Raw genomic sequence first — 12,152 nt, 5'->3', positions numbered from 1 at the left:
ACTAGAACTCACATAAAAATATGATAGTATTCATGTAACACCCCCATACACCAAGGTGCCTTACCAAGACCACCTAATGCATGAAAGTGCTACCATCTCGGTTACCCGAGACAATGTATATCAAATTGACCATAATAGAACATACTTAAATAAATAAGTTTAAGTGATTACATAACCAAAATCCCAAAACTGTTAAATAAAATACAAATGTTCCAAATCCAAAACCAACTAAATGAAATATGAGTTCAAGACACAGCGGAAGACTCTAATGACGTGTGACGACTCCATCCCAGCTATCCCTTACACAATCCATCTCATACCTGCTCAATAACTGCTCACCATCCCCGAATGGATCACTACAGTTTTTAAAACAATTACCGGGGTCAGTTACTGATTAAACAATACAAGATAAACAATAAAACAATACATATGATCATCCAACTCCGTCACATCTCCACACACCTGACTACACACTAAAGTGTGTAGTCCTGCCAGAATATCCATCGCAACAGATATTCCACATCGCCAGTGGGGGACCGCAGCCGTACCCACCAAATCCCCGCTCATCAACATCCGAGCGAAAACCCAAGTTCCTTAATGTGCACATCCCCTCTTGTGGCGGGTTCCACAAAGGGCGAATCAAGGGCGTGAAGCCACTCCCGCAAGTGACTCCACTCAGCCGAGGACGCGCCTCGCGAACCACAGACAAACACATCCAACCAATTATACAATAACAACTACCAATTACAATACCAATATGACAAAGATCACAAAATCACAACCATCACCAACCAACTATCAAATACCATGTAAACAGTAACCGAGTAGGGAAACCCTACCTCGAAAGGCAAATCACCAAGATCGTCACAAATCAGCTATTCAAAACTGCTCCTCTACAAGACCACCTCCTATAATCACTAACTAACAATCACCAAACTCCCAAAATCCCCCAACATACCCAGTTAGGGTTTCAACTAAAACAATGAAACGATATAAAAATCATACTAGAATTTTACCCACGATGCGACGGTCTCAACGGCGTAAAGAACACAACGATCCGACGACTCTAGCCTTTAGGATTTGATAGAAATGCGAAGAAGAAAGTAACGTAACTTGTTTAACTCTTGAGAAGTTTTAGAAAAAGTTAAAAGTGAAAAAAAAAATGACGGAGGCGTTTATATATCTTTCTCGCATTGCTAACGAAACCCGGTAAAATAACCCGTAAAACCGACTTACTCGATCGAGTATGGCCCTTACTCGATCGAATGCCCCTTACTCGATTAGGAGTAACCCACTTACTCGATCGAGTACCCATCAACGGAACACTGTTTCGAAATCAAAATTCACTTACTCGATAGAGTAACCAACAGTACAGAAAATCGTAGTATTACAATTCATATATTATTATTAGAGTAGTAATACATATTATTATTAAGGGTATATTACTATAATTATTTAGTTAGTAATTATAGTAATCTTTGTGCTAATCTTGGGTGACATCTAAAGGAGGTATTTTATTTTGAATACTCGGTTTTAGGAAGATCATCCATATTTAATTTAAGCTCAAGAATCACAAGTGAAGGAGTCCCTTGTGGTGCCCTTATTTACCTCTACCAACAATGTAAGGAAAAATCTTACCTTTCTTATAGATTTCCACTTTCACTTGCATGCATGTATACTAATAACCACCTAATGAAATTAACAAGTAATTTTAGGTAACATTATAAAAGTCTAATGAGGGTCATGGATCCTAACAAGTGGTATCAGAGTCGTGTTACTTACATGCATGTCATTTTAAGACGGTTTTATGAATTTATGAAATAAATTGATAATATGTGGATTTTGATGTTAAAATTAGTTTTTACACAAAATATTATTTTGCATATTAATAATCTGGTCATGAGATGACATGGGTCGAAATTATGATTTTTATTAAATTTTATGGCATTTTATTACTTTTTATTGCATAAAAACGAGTTAATATGCATTTATTTTATATAAGAGTTAATAAAATTTTGATGCATGTTAATTTTATGCATGTTTATTTTTAAATAACTACTTGCATGTTCTATTTATAAGAAGTAGAGTTTTTTTTAAATTAATGTGATTAATTTAATTAGTTTATTGATTTTTATTTGATAGAAATCGGTAAATAATGGTTATTTAGCAAATAAATATTTATTAATTTTTGGGCACGAAATTTTTTTTGTTCTTAGATACTGGAAATGGTTCCAAAATGATAAAAATTTTATTTTGAAATTTTTAGGTTTTTATGATTTAATTTGGAATTAAATCGTAAAAGTTGTTATTAACCGATAAAATTGTAAACATGTTTAAAATAAATTTTTATGATCATTTTTTCCTTAATTCATGCCATTTGGTGAGTGACCAAAATGTACAAATTTTAATATTTGAAATTTACACAAGGGTTATGATCCAATTGATTTTTTAATATAAAAGTTATGTTTTTTATGAGTTATTATGCTCTAAATAATCTTTAAACCCATAAAATTACCAAATAATTAGTGGGGACTAATTTTTGGAGTTGGTCCAGATTAGTATAAAAGGTTCATATTAAAAATGTTTTAATTATTGATTATGGAATTTTTAATGGTTAAAAAGAAGGATCAATACCGCAAAAATCGAGCTCAAATGATCGTTGTTGGTAAGTTAGGACGATTTGGCATGTCATATTTTATTTCATGCATATTTTTATTCATGTTGATGAATGGTGTTATTTATTTTACATTATGTAATTTTTCCTAGTGTGGCCATATTAGGATTTATTGCTTTTATGTTTTTGCATGCATGCCAAATCATCACTACATGTTTTTCTTATCAATATCGATTTAAAGTTGTCTAAAATTCACTAAATTAGTTCACTTAGCATGAAAGACAATTAAATTGATAAGATCTCTCACATTTTAAAAATTGGGATTAGCCTTACCAATTAGTAGGACCTATGAATCCCTTCGTCATTAGGGAGTAGGCTCGGCTTACCGGGGTGCTTTCTTTTTACGTTGGGTAAGTAGGTTAATAAGTGTTATTATTCGCGAAAATTGGTTGGAATCAACGGAATAAGTAGGGGATGAATCGGCTCACCGTGCCCTTATTTAGTTCCGGGGCTAGTAGACGGGATTTAATAGTTAAATTCGTCAACTAAGGGTTCTATTAGTAGAATCGGTCCAAAAGTTGACCCACCAAATTTGTGTAAGTATGGGATGTATCTGATGAGGCTGTCACAACCCTATCAAAAATAAAAAAAACCAACCGGCTCTAACTTATGCAGCAGAGGTAAGTCGGGTATCGTATCCACAGGGAGGCGGTCACTATCTACTCATTATTCAGTCCGTCTATGGTCACAAAATGGGGGGTTGGAGTTGTTTGACTAAACTAAAGCAATAAGAAATAAAATGGCAGGAGCGAAAAGGACTAAGATCAAAAAGGAGAGAAAGATGCCAGTATGTCGGTTCACCATGATATTACACAAATCAGCTAAAGGTAGGTAAGTTGGTCTAATGTGAGAAGGGTAGTGGAAAGGTCCTTCCGGTCCGCTATCCGCCCTAGAATACTACTAACTTAGCTTCCACCCTCATTAGTGTAGTCTATTGTCCATAACAGGTTTTTTCATTCCAATCTTTCAATCTAGGTCTGAATTTAACCGGATTAACTAGTTTAGAAGCGTGCACTCAACTAAACGATTACAATTAAATTGTTATGAATCAATTCTCACAATAAAACCTCCTAAACCAATTAAAGCATCATCATTTTACTATCATGGCTTCCCTAATCCTAGCATTAAGGAATTAGCTACGCATAACGGTATATAAAGCAAGAACGAAAGATAAAGAAATAATAAACAACATGATATAGAGATGAAAAGGAATAAATAGCATAAACTAAATGAAGGCAATACTAAAAGAGAGTAAGGGATTACAAAAGTTCGGATCTGGAATATGGAAGAGCAAAGTAACGTTTTAACAGAATGACCAGGTAAAAAGAACTCCCTAAACCTAATTGAGTCTCTCCTATTTATAGGAGAGATATTTATTTGACCTAAGATACGATAACAAGATATTAAAATCCTGCGTCAAATGGAAAAGTAGTCGATCGAGCACATTAGAACTCCTCGATCAAACAACTTCATGCAAAAACCTCTCGATCGAGCACATACTTTACTCGATCGAGGAACTCCAATTAAGCAATTCTCGATCGAACACAACAGAGTATTCGATCGAGGACTTTTCAATAGCCAAACTGCTCGATCGAATAGACTAGGTCAGCAAAAGTCTTCGATCGAGTCATCTTCCACTTAGCCAGCTCATTTGATCGTTGAATTGCTTCCGAGACGACTTCACGCATCCCAAAGTAGGAGTATTTCCGCTCCAAATCCAGTCAAATCCTAAATGCAAGCTAAAGGAACAACAAAGTAGAATATTCGGGTCCATTCCTGCAATTAAAGCCAAACGAACTAAAGTAGAATATTCGGGGCATTTCGTAGCATAAAACTACGGGAATTACATAGAAGTACATGCATAAGAGGCTCAAAGAGACTATATAAAATGCACGTATCAAATCTCCCAAACCAAACCTTTGCTTGACCCCAAGCAAACTATATGCAACTAACTAGTGGAACGGAGTGAAACTCAGAGCCAGCTACGAATACCCACGTAAACTAATTTAATGCAAGTAAACTAACACTTGTAGCAAAAACTGTCAAATGCAAACGAGTTGTAAGATGTTTATAATAAAGCTGAACCGTCGACCTTGCAAGACCTTTGATAATGGACTCTCATGGGTCACTCTTCTCTCATGGAGCCAAGGGTAAGCAATTAATTGTAAGAGAGGAAGAAATATAGTCGCTCACCTAAACTACAACCTACATAAACATGCATGCAATATAGTATGATAGACAATTCTAGCTACTGTGCACATACATTCCAACCAATCAAGGTCCCGTCACAGCCAAGGGCTTACAAAAATATGGAAAAGTAAGGCAATGGGTAAAAAGAGGAAAACATTTTTGGGAATGTAAGGTTAATAGCCAAGCTAGCAATCCTAACAAAACCAAACAAAACACATCCGCTTCTTAATCCATCAAAATTAAGCACAAATGCCCTTGATTGACATACTACTCACCAAACCAAATAAAATCAACTCCTCATTAGATATAGAATAAGAATATAGGAGCAAAAACCGTCAACAATCAACTCTTTTTTTTTTTCACTTTTTCCTTTTTCTTTTCATGGTTTTTCTGTTTTACTTTCTTTTTTCTCTTTCGAATTCTTTTTCATTTTCAATTCTCCTTCTTCTTCTCCATATTACCAACTCTGTCTTTCAATACAAACCAAACGCGGCACGATAAATTATATACCGTAAAAACATACACTAAACTAGCTTGACAAGGCAGGCTAAATTTGGATGTAGTTAAGGGTCAAAAGGCAAATTTGGCTAAATGTGGAGTTAATGGGTAAAATGAAAGAAAAGGGAAATAAGCACCTCCCTGCGTGTGATACCAACCACTAACCCGAATGTATGTAGGCAAAAAGCAATTTAATTTCATACTTATGCAAATTAATGATACATGCTATGCAAGGAGTAACTACTCACAATCCTACATGAACTGGTCATGAATGACACCGACTTTAAGGCTCTAATTCCTTAGAATTTATAAGTAGGTTGCCAAAATTTCAGGTCAAGTCTATTCGTTCAGCTAAACTTCAACATTAACTTGCAGATATGCAAAGAGACAAAGCTAAAAGATATTAGTTTATGCAAGGCTTAAGCAAAAGGACAAATTATAGTGCAATTTCATCATCGAAATACACCGTTTCGACTCAACCTAAATGCAAAAATAAACGTGAAATTTTTGATTTTTTCTCGAAATTTCTATTAAATATGAATTTTTCATATTTTTGAAAATAAAAGACAATGCAAACAAAAATTAAACGTGACAACATAAATGCAATAAAAATAGTATGCAGACACAGATATGGTTGCATATACCCTCCCCAAACCAAACCATACAATGTCCTCATTGTACCCAAAAATAGGGAAAGACAATGCAAACTGAAAAGAAGAGTGAAGCTCGGAAAACTTACAAGATGACGTGAAGTAGGGACCTCCCCAAACCAGCCAGCAACATGGGAGGTCGCTAATAGCTTCATAACAACATCACTGGAAGCGAATAAAAACAATCCTATTCGATCGAGAGGGCAAAGTGCTCGATCGAGATCAATGGACTGCGAAAGTGGTCGATCGAGGGAATAAAGGTACTCGATCGAGATGTCAACTTCTGTGGGTGCTCGATCGAGAAAGATAAGCATTCGATCGAGGGAGTCAAGCACTCAATCGAGTAGAATAGTGCTCGATCGAGAGCTCCCTATTGCGCAAACTCCTAGGCGTCAGTGAAGCACCTGCAAAGATGCAAATATCGGCCACAAAAATGACCAAAACCAAGTCTAGATTGTTCGCAGTCTATGGTTGTAAAAACAAATTATTACACACACAATAAAAACATAAAATGTTCGAAAATCATTCAAAAGTTTTAAACTCCGAATTGCCTCCCGGACAGCGCTAGTTTCAGACAGATCCCAGCTCGACCTTCTTTTCTTCATCCACCAACAAGAATTAAAGGCCCAAAACAAGGTTTATGACTGAACACAGTCCCTTCAGCATCCATGACTTTCATCTTCGGCCTCCACAGCAAAGCATCAACTTAGGAACAACGGTTCTTGGCGGCAACATCTTCGCCACTTTTGGATTTCTCCCGCACCTTCTTCTTATGCGGCATAGCCTCGTCCAAACCTCCACCGGGGTCATGAATCCTTACCGTCCCAGTCTCTAAATTCAACACACCATGCCTGCTTCCTGGGTCTTTTAACCTATCAAGACCTGCAGAAGGGGTAACAGAGAGATATTCCTCCAACTTGCTTCCAAACTGGGGCGGAGGTGTCAAATCGACAGCAATATGTGACGCAACAGAAGGATTAGAAGGAACCCCATTGGGTTATATAGAAGGGATAGCAGTAGACTGGGTAAAAACCAAGTCCTCCCCCCCCCCCCTCCCCCCTACCTAAAAGGTAAGTGTCCTAGCCCCGATATCTACAATCGCACCAGCAATGTGCAAAAATGGTCTCCCTAAGATAATAGGGGTACGAGTGTCCTCGGGTATGTCCAAGACAACAAAGTCTACGGGAATAAAGAACCTCCCGATCTTAACAGGTACATCTTCTAAAACTCCTAAAGGCCGTGATAAAGAATGGTCGGCCATCTGAACAGTCATGCCAGTACACTGAAACTTGGTCAAACCTAATCTCTTAGCAAGGGATAAAGGTAAGACACTGACACTAGCACCTAAGTCACATAAAGCATTGTTGATTAAATAAGTCCCTATATGACATGGTATAGAAAAACTACTTGGGTCAGCCAATTTCGGTGGAGCGTTATTCTGAAGAAGTGCGGAGCACTCCTCCGTCAAAGCCACCGTTTCAACATTATCTACATTCCTCTTACGTAAAAGAATTTTTTTCATGAATTTAGAGTAGGAGGGTACCTGGGTAAGTTACTCGGAAAACGGAATATTAACTTCAAGAGCTTTCAAAAGATCGACAAACCTGCCGAATTGTTGCTACTCCTTTGTCCTTCGTAGCCGGCCTGGAAATGGAACTTGGGGCTTATAGGCATTAAGTTTAATTGCAGAATTACCGTCTAAGTTAGATTTAGACGACAATTTATCATCCCCAGCTTCAAAGTTACTCGATCGAGCAACATTTCCTCTCAATCGAGGACTTTCCTCAGCAATATTACTCGATCGAGCACTTTGGGTTACTCGATCGAGAGCCTTGTTTTCTGCAGTGCTCGATCGAGCATCTTTTTCTCCTCGATCGAACGTTCCTTCAGCAAATTCACTCGATCAACTATAAGGAACTGGTTGATCAAGTAGTTCCCGTGATTTTGCTGCCTTTCCGTCAAACAACGCCTTCCCCTGAACAGTTGCTGCAACTTCCGAGTCTAAAAATTCAGGATTTGCAATAGGCAGCTCAAGTCCTTCATAGGGAGGACTGCTCCTGGTACGAACAACATAAACCGTCTCAGGTTGCCTGAATGTTCGCTCGACAATTACTTGAGTCAAATGAGTCCCAAGTAGCTCGATAACGACATCTTTAGTTTGCATAATCTCTTTCACTTGCAGCGCAAGAGTCTTCACTATAGATGTCAATTAAGCAATTTCTTCTTTCTGTTTATCAGGAGGAGGAGGAGTTTGTTGTTGCGGCGGCCAAACAAATGGAGGCTTTTGATAGCCTCGTTGCTGAAGCGGATGTGGCGGTACATATGCAAAGGAATGACTAGCTTGTCTATGCTGCTTAAACGCATAGACTTCGTCGTTCTCCGCCAGACAAATGACAACATTGTGCCCCGCAGCACCACATCTCTCATAGTAGGCCACCTGTTGTGCCGTAGTATGGAACTGAGGTGGACTACCCAAAGATTGTCTACTCTCCAGCTTGTCAGATCTTGCATTCCGAGCTTCAAATTGTGCTATAATCCTAGAGACGTTAGACGTCTTGGTAGAAGAATCAAAGGTACTCAAGCCTTCCCTTTGATGATTTTTCTCTTAGAAACCTGTTTAGGTAGGACCTGTAGGACATATCAAAGCAACACTAGAAGAAAAGATAAGAACTGTCTCAAGGAATAAATACCTTGAGGCTAAAGAAAGACAAAAATAGAACAAGTAAATAGAAGAGTTGCCTCCCCGGCAACGACGCCAAAATTTGATGAGGCTGTCACAACCCTATCAAAAATAAAAAAACCAACCGGCTCTAACTTATGCAACAGAGGTATGTCGAGTGTCGTATCCACAGGGAGGCGGTCACCATCTACTCGTTATTCAGTCCGTCTATGGTCACAAAATGGGGGGTTTGAGTTGTTTGACTAAACTAAAGTAATAACAAATAAAATGGCAGGAGCGAAAAGGACTAAGATAAAAAAAAGGAGAGAAAGATGCCAGGATGTCGGTTCACCATGTTATTACACAAATCAGCTAAAGGTAGGTAAGTCGGTCTAATGTGAGAAGGGTAGTGGAAAGGTCCTTCCGGTCCGCTATCCGCCCTAGAATACTACTAACTTAGCTTTTACCCTCATTAGTGTAGTCTATTGTCCATAACAGGTTTATTCATTCCAATCTTTCGATCTAGGTCTGAATTTAACCGGATTAACTAGTTTAGAAGCGTGCACTCAACTAAACGATTACAATTAAATTGTTATGAATCAATTCTCACAATAAAACCTCCTAAACCAATTAAAGCATCATCATTTTACTATCATGGTTTCCCTAATCCTAGCATTAAGGAATTAGCTACGCATAACGGTCAATAAAGCAAGAACGAAAGATAAAGAAATAATAAACAACATGATATAGAGATGAAAAGGAATAAATAGCATAAATTAAATGAAGGCAATACTAAAAGAGAGTAAGGGATTACAAAAGTTCGGATCCGGAATATGGAAGAGCAAAGTAACGTTTTAATAGAATGAACAGGTAAAAAGAACTCCCTAAACCTAATTGAGTCTTTCCTATTTCTAGGAGAGATATTTATTTGACCTAAGATACGATAACAAGATATTAAAATTCTGCGTCAGATGGCAAAGTAGTCGATCGAGCATATTAGAACTCCTCGATCGAACAACTTCATGCAAAAACCTCTCGATCGAGCACCTAATTTACTCGATCGAGGAACTCCAATTAAGCAACTCTTGATCGAACACAACAGAGTATTCGGTCGAGGAATTTTCAATAGCCAAACTGCTCGATCAAATAGACTAGGTCTTCAAAAGTCTTCGATCGAGTCATCTTCCACTTAGCCAACTCATTTGATCGTTGAATTGCTTCCGAGATGACTTCACGCATCCCAAAGCAGGAGTATTTCCCCTCCAAATCTACTCATCTCCTAAATGCAAGCTAAATGAACAGCAAAAGGCTTGATTCTGCTTCTTTCAGGTCCATTCCTGCAATTAAAGCCAAACGAACCAAAGTAGAATATTCGGGGCATTTTGTAGCATAAAACTACGGGAATTGCATAGAAGTACGTGCAGAAGAGGTTCAAAGAGACTATATAAAATGCACGTATCAGTATCGGCCCACCGTGCCCATATTTATATAAAGATGGATCCTGGAATCATTTTTATAATTTAGTGGGAGATCATTATATAAATGCTACTTCCTCCATTCAACTCCACTCTACCTATTTCACTTTTGTACACTATTCACAATTGTGTGTTCAATTTCGATTTTCTCTCGATACGTAAATGGAAATATATTCATGTGGGATCTTGTTTGATTCGTCTTTACGAGTATATTAAAAATATTTAACTTTTATATTTTTTGCAAATACGTAGCTAAAGATATTTAACGCGTAAAACACGCGTTGACAAACGTGAAAAAAGAAAGTGGTAGAGTGGAGTTGAATGGAGGAAATATTATTTAATTTTTTTTTTAAATTTATGATAAATGTTAATTGTTCCTTCGACTTCCGTTTTGTAGTAATTGATAATTACTACAAGTAGTCAACCCGTCACCATATCAAAAGACTCATGGCTTCGCTCATTCATGGACAAATACACTTTAAAATCAAATGCTAGTAACTTTAAAGATTGGGAAGAACAACTTCAATTAGCCGCCGTTGGCGATGGCAAGTTATGTTATCTTGTTGAACCACCCATTGCAACACCAACCACTCGAACTAGCACTGTGGCAAGGGATGCTTATGAAGAATACCAAAGGGAATCCCTTGCCATCAAGAATGTCTTGATTTTTGCTATGGAGTCGTCCTTGCAAAAGCAATGCATCAAGTTCTCCAATGCTTATGAAGTATTCACTAGGCTTTCAACCATGTTCTTTCAAGGCCCTAGAATCCTGCAATATGATGCGGCGGTCCGTTTCTCTGAGGCTAACCTCAAAGAAGGACAATCCGTGAGTTCACACGAGCTTAAAATGATTGAGCACATGGAAACTCTTGATGAGCTTGGATGCAAGATCCCCGAAGAGCTCACCGTTGACCGAGTGCTTCACTCCCTCTCTCAAGTCAAGGGGTTCACCCAATTTAGGGCGAACTATAATATGGATTACATGAAGAAAAGTCTCCATTCCCTACTTGTTCAAGAGGAGAAGGACATGGGAGGTAGTGGGAGCACAAGGAAGGATGTTCTCAACATCAAGGTAAGGGGAAATAGTACATTCAAGAGGAGTGGTGGTAAGATGTCCGCACCCATCAAGGGTAAAGGGAAAGCTATTATGACTAGCTCTTCCAAACCTAAGAAGGGTGCTCCTTTGGGTGACAAATGCCATTATTGTGATAATGTGGGGTATTGGAAATGTAATTGCCCAAGTATTTGGATTATATCAAGGCGGGTCGTGTGACACCCACAAGAAATTTCTCATCCGAACTTTACATGATAGATATTAATTACGCTTCAAATATAACTTGGGTATTGGATACGGGTTGTGGTTCTCATTTGTGTAATCATTTGCAGGGCCTAAGAAGCGTAAGGAAGCTAAATAAAGGTGATGTGGACCTTCGGATGGGCAACGGTTCTAAAGTAGCGACCGTCTCCGTAGGAACATATGAATTTGTCTAGCTTCGGGTTTGGAATTGTACCTTAATAATTGTTATTTTGTTCCGACTTTGTCTAAGAATATTATTTCCGTGTCCATGTTAGACGCGGAAGGATTTCATTTTGTGATAAAAGACAAGAGTTGTATGTTTTCACTTAATGACTTAGTTTATGGCCAAGCTATTTCCGTTAATGGTATTTATATTCTCGACACTTCTAGTAATGTTTATCATGTAGAGATCAAAAGACTTAAAACGGGTGATTCCGAGCTTTCTTATCTTTGGCATTGTCGTCTAGGACACATAAGCGAGAACTGCATTAAAAGACTAGTGTCGACTAGTGTCATTAAACCATTTGATTACGAATCACATGGCACATGCAAATTTTGTCTTCTTGGCAAAATGACTCATACACCTTTTATAGGAAAAGGAACTCGAGCGAGTGAGTTGTTGGGCTTAATACATACCGATTTATGTGGTCCAATGACAATCACCGCAAGAGGTAACTATGAGTACTTTATCACTTTTACCGATGACCAA

General features: G+C 38.0%; 1 protein-coding gene across 1 annotated transcript; it reads right to left on the bottom strand.

Annotated features, from left to right (window-relative positions):
- Positions 1-6,718: 6,718 nt before the first annotated feature.
- LOC141617498 (UBA domain-containing protein Mud1-like) lies at positions 6,719-7,534 on the bottom strand. Its single transcript, XM_074434699.1, has 2 exons — positions 7,117-7,534; positions 6,719-6,894 (listed from the first exon to the last, which is right to left on the bottom strand). The coding sequence occupies exons 1-2, from the start codon at positions 7,532-7,534 to the stop codon at positions 6,719-6,721; spliced, it is 594 nt and encodes a 197-aa protein (XP_074290800.1).
- Positions 7,535-12,152: the final 4,618 nt, after the last annotated feature.

Source organism: Silene latifolia, chromosome X (genome assembly GCF_048544455.1).
Source record: "Silene latifolia isolate original U9 population chromosome X, ASM4854445v1, whole genome shotgun sequence".
Taxonomy (NCBI): domain Eukaryota; kingdom Viridiplantae; phylum Streptophyta; class Magnoliopsida; order Caryophyllales; family Caryophyllaceae; genus Silene; species Silene latifolia.
This window is presented reverse-complemented; position numbering and strand designations above follow the sequence as displayed.